This window comes from Octopus bimaculoides, chromosome 15 (assembly GCF_001194135.2).
Source record: "Octopus bimaculoides isolate UCB-OBI-ISO-001 chromosome 15, ASM119413v2, whole genome shotgun sequence".
Classification (NCBI taxonomy): domain Eukaryota; kingdom Metazoa; phylum Mollusca; class Cephalopoda; order Octopoda; family Octopodidae; genus Octopus; species Octopus bimaculoides.
The window spans coordinates 14,354,489-14,357,555 of record NC_068995.1 but is presented as its reverse complement, the minus strand read 5'-3'; the positions used below and the strand labels follow the sequence as shown (position 1 = coordinate 14,357,555).

The following is a 3,067-nucleotide window of genomic DNA, read 5'->3' as shown; positions in this document are numbered from 1 at the left end:
AAATTTGTACAAATATAACTAACAAAAATAGTTTGATTTTCTTTGTTTCCAATACATGTAAGAAAAAAAAATTATAAATTTCCTTTTATTAATCTCAATATTTCTTCAGCATTATAGAATATATATAAAAAAAAAATTTGCAAAAAAGTTTCAATTTTAAGACTAGAATATAAAGCTCAGTAACAGTAATTGCTTGTAAGGAAAGCTTAATCCAATAAATATAATTTGTCAATGTGGACAAGCGAAACTGCGAGGAAATCAACAGAAGTATTATATATTTATAAAAAAAAAAAGCACCATTTTCAAAAAAAAAAGAAGAAAAAATATAGCAAATTGAATATATTTTGTAACAAATTATTTTGTTTTCATCTGTTGGATGAGGAAGCTTCAAAATATAATCGAATCGATGGGTAGCATCATTGGCTGAAACTGGTTTCTTGAGATTCAGATATAATCCGACAGTGATGTTGGTGTGTCATGGTTCACTCCGCGTGCACTCAAAAAAAAGTTACAAAGGTTACTCTCGGAAGTTGACAGGGGAAGTCATGAAAAGGAAGTGGCGAGGGTGGGGGTCATTTAACAAAATTGGGAAAAATAAGAGGATGGGAGGTAAGATTGATTCACTGAACTTTTACACAGAATGGACTGCCAGGGATGTGATCATCGCCCCATTTCACCATCAGCATATATTCTCCGACTTCCTGCACGAGATAAGACACATTGTACTGGTTATTTCCAAGATGCTTCACCACTAATTCCTCACAAGGTCCTTTGGGTCCTCGCATACCAACGAACATTATATTGACACCTGCAACAACAGAAGAGAGGAAACAAGTTTAATAGTGTTGAAACCATCTATGCTGGAGAGAATCCTACGCATACAAGCTTCATACCATCCTGAATATTTCCTGGAAAGAACATCCTATCACACATACACACACACAAGGGAGAGAGTGTTAATCCATTAAATCTACTCTAGTGCTTGTCTGATACTTTACCAGCCTTGGATGAAAGGCAAAGTTGACCTCAACAGGATTCATGGCCAGAAGATTTATTTATTTAGACAAATGATAGAAAATGAAATTAATGACATTCATTATTTAAAAACCTCTATAATTGATCCGATGCATTCTTGCACCTGTAGTTCATAAGTGCACAGTTATTTATCTTACATCCCACATATAGAATGCACCTCGTCAGATGATTGCTTAAATAAGTTCTTCATTAGAAACTCTTGCCATTTTATTCAGCATTCTACAAGGTTTCCACAAGAATCTCACTTAAATTTACATATATCTGAATGATCATTTAAGGCCATTTTTCCATGCTGGTATGCTCAATTCAACAGGACCTTCCAGTGAGTCAGATATAAATACAATACTGGGGCACAGTGCAGTTTTCAATGTATAAATGTGCAAGGGTCCATATAATATACACACATTACACATACATATTTATGTTTGTGCATGTGTATTAATTACAGACATATGTAGTGTTTTCCTGTCATTACCTCCCCTCTCCAACACTTTGCCATTCCTTCTATTATTTCCTCACTCTGGCCCTTTTTATTGACACTGGTTACTTCCCCAATTCCCCTGTCTTTCTCACTAATCCCAATATATTAATCAGTTAACTTTTCCCTTCTAGTTCTCTGATGAAAAAACAGACTTCATTCCTTCCTCACAGTACATATATATATATTCCAGTGTTCTCATTTGTTTTACTAGTCACTGGTTTCTTTGGATTCTATTGTTTTACTATCCAAAAGATGGAGCATCTTTTACACACTTATGGAAGTGTTTGGCGTTAGGAAGAGCATCCAGCTGTAGAAACTACCAAATCTGATTGGAGCTTGGTGTAGCCATCTGGTTCACCAGTCCTCAGTCAAATCGTCCAACCCATGCTAGCATGGAAAGTGGACGTTAAACGATGATGATGATGATGGAAACCAGAAATAAGAACTATTTCTTAAGAGAGACATAAGCCAAAGAGCAAGCTTAAAAATCATCCACACAATCTGTGACCCTCAGCTAATGTTAAAAATCATAAAGTAAAAAGTGACAAAGTACTTACCAGCATTGGTAGTATCAATGGTGAAAGTGTTAGCCTTGCCACGAACTGCAGAGTTTAATCCATTACCACGAGCAACAACTTTACTGGGATCAGATTGGTATTGCTGTACACCACTGAAGCGAGTAGTTGTGCTGGTTTTAGTGACAGTCTCTACAACAACTGAAGCTTGCTCATGGAATCCAGAAGCATGGCCATCACCTAAAAACAGAAACAAAGTCAAATTTTTAAAACATTTGCAATTCAAGTTTACTACATTGCATATAACACCTACATTGTTAACAGTTTGGGGCTTTTTATATATGAAGGAAACAAAATTAAAAGCTTGGATGAGTTCTAACAATTTAGCGTTCAGTTTGCCGTGTCAAATGTAATTCTTAATTTATTCACCATTTTGAATAAATCCCACATTATCATGTAGCTTCAAGGTTTTAATGATGTCATTATTCTCAGAATGACATTGTCAGGTAGGTGAGAGATGCTAGACCTGGCCAATTTGAACATAAAACAAGTAGTCCTTTAGCTTTTGAGCTAGTTATATCTGGCCTAAATATTCTAAGGATTCTTTACAACATAACATCATAGCATTGGTGGTTGTTTCTCAATTCACATTTCAATAAACTACTTGTAGCCCAGCTCTCAGTTAACTGAACATTTAATATCTGAATCTCAGATTATCCAGGATCTCAATGTTTAGTATAGCTTCTTTTAAGACAAAATCACATATCTAAACAATCAGTTATTCAAACAAAATGCGCTGCCTGCTTCATTCAGATAATCAATGTTCAATTGTATAATTTAAAAAGGTTTTTATCTTTTTTTTTAATACATCACACCTACTCCTTATACTTGTTTAACCATCACTCACTCATGAGAATATAGAGAAAGAGAAAGGGAGAGAAAGAGAAAGGGAGAGAAAGAGAAAGGGAGAGAAAGAGAAAGGGAGAGAAAGAGAGAGAAAGAGAAAGGGAGAGAAAGAGAAAGGGAGAGAAAGAGA

The 3,067-nt window shown here is 35.1% G+C and overlaps 1 protein-coding gene across 1 annotated transcript in view; it reads right to left on the bottom strand.

The window, feature by feature from the left end:
* Nucleotides 1–31: 31 nt before the first annotated feature.
* The window catches only part of LOC106873618 (filamin-A), a 91,896-nt gene continuing 88,860 nt past the window's right edge, over nt 32–3,067 (bottom strand). Inside the window, exons 43-44 of the mRNA XM_052973452.1 lie at nt 2,074–2,271; nt 32–808 (exon numbers count right to left, since the gene is read on the bottom strand). Coding sequence (XP_052829412.1) covers nt 621–808; nt 2,074–2,271 — 386 coding nt within the window. The 3' untranslated portion in view covers nt 32–620. The remainder of the gene's footprint in view (nt 809–2,073; nt 2,272–3,067) is intronic.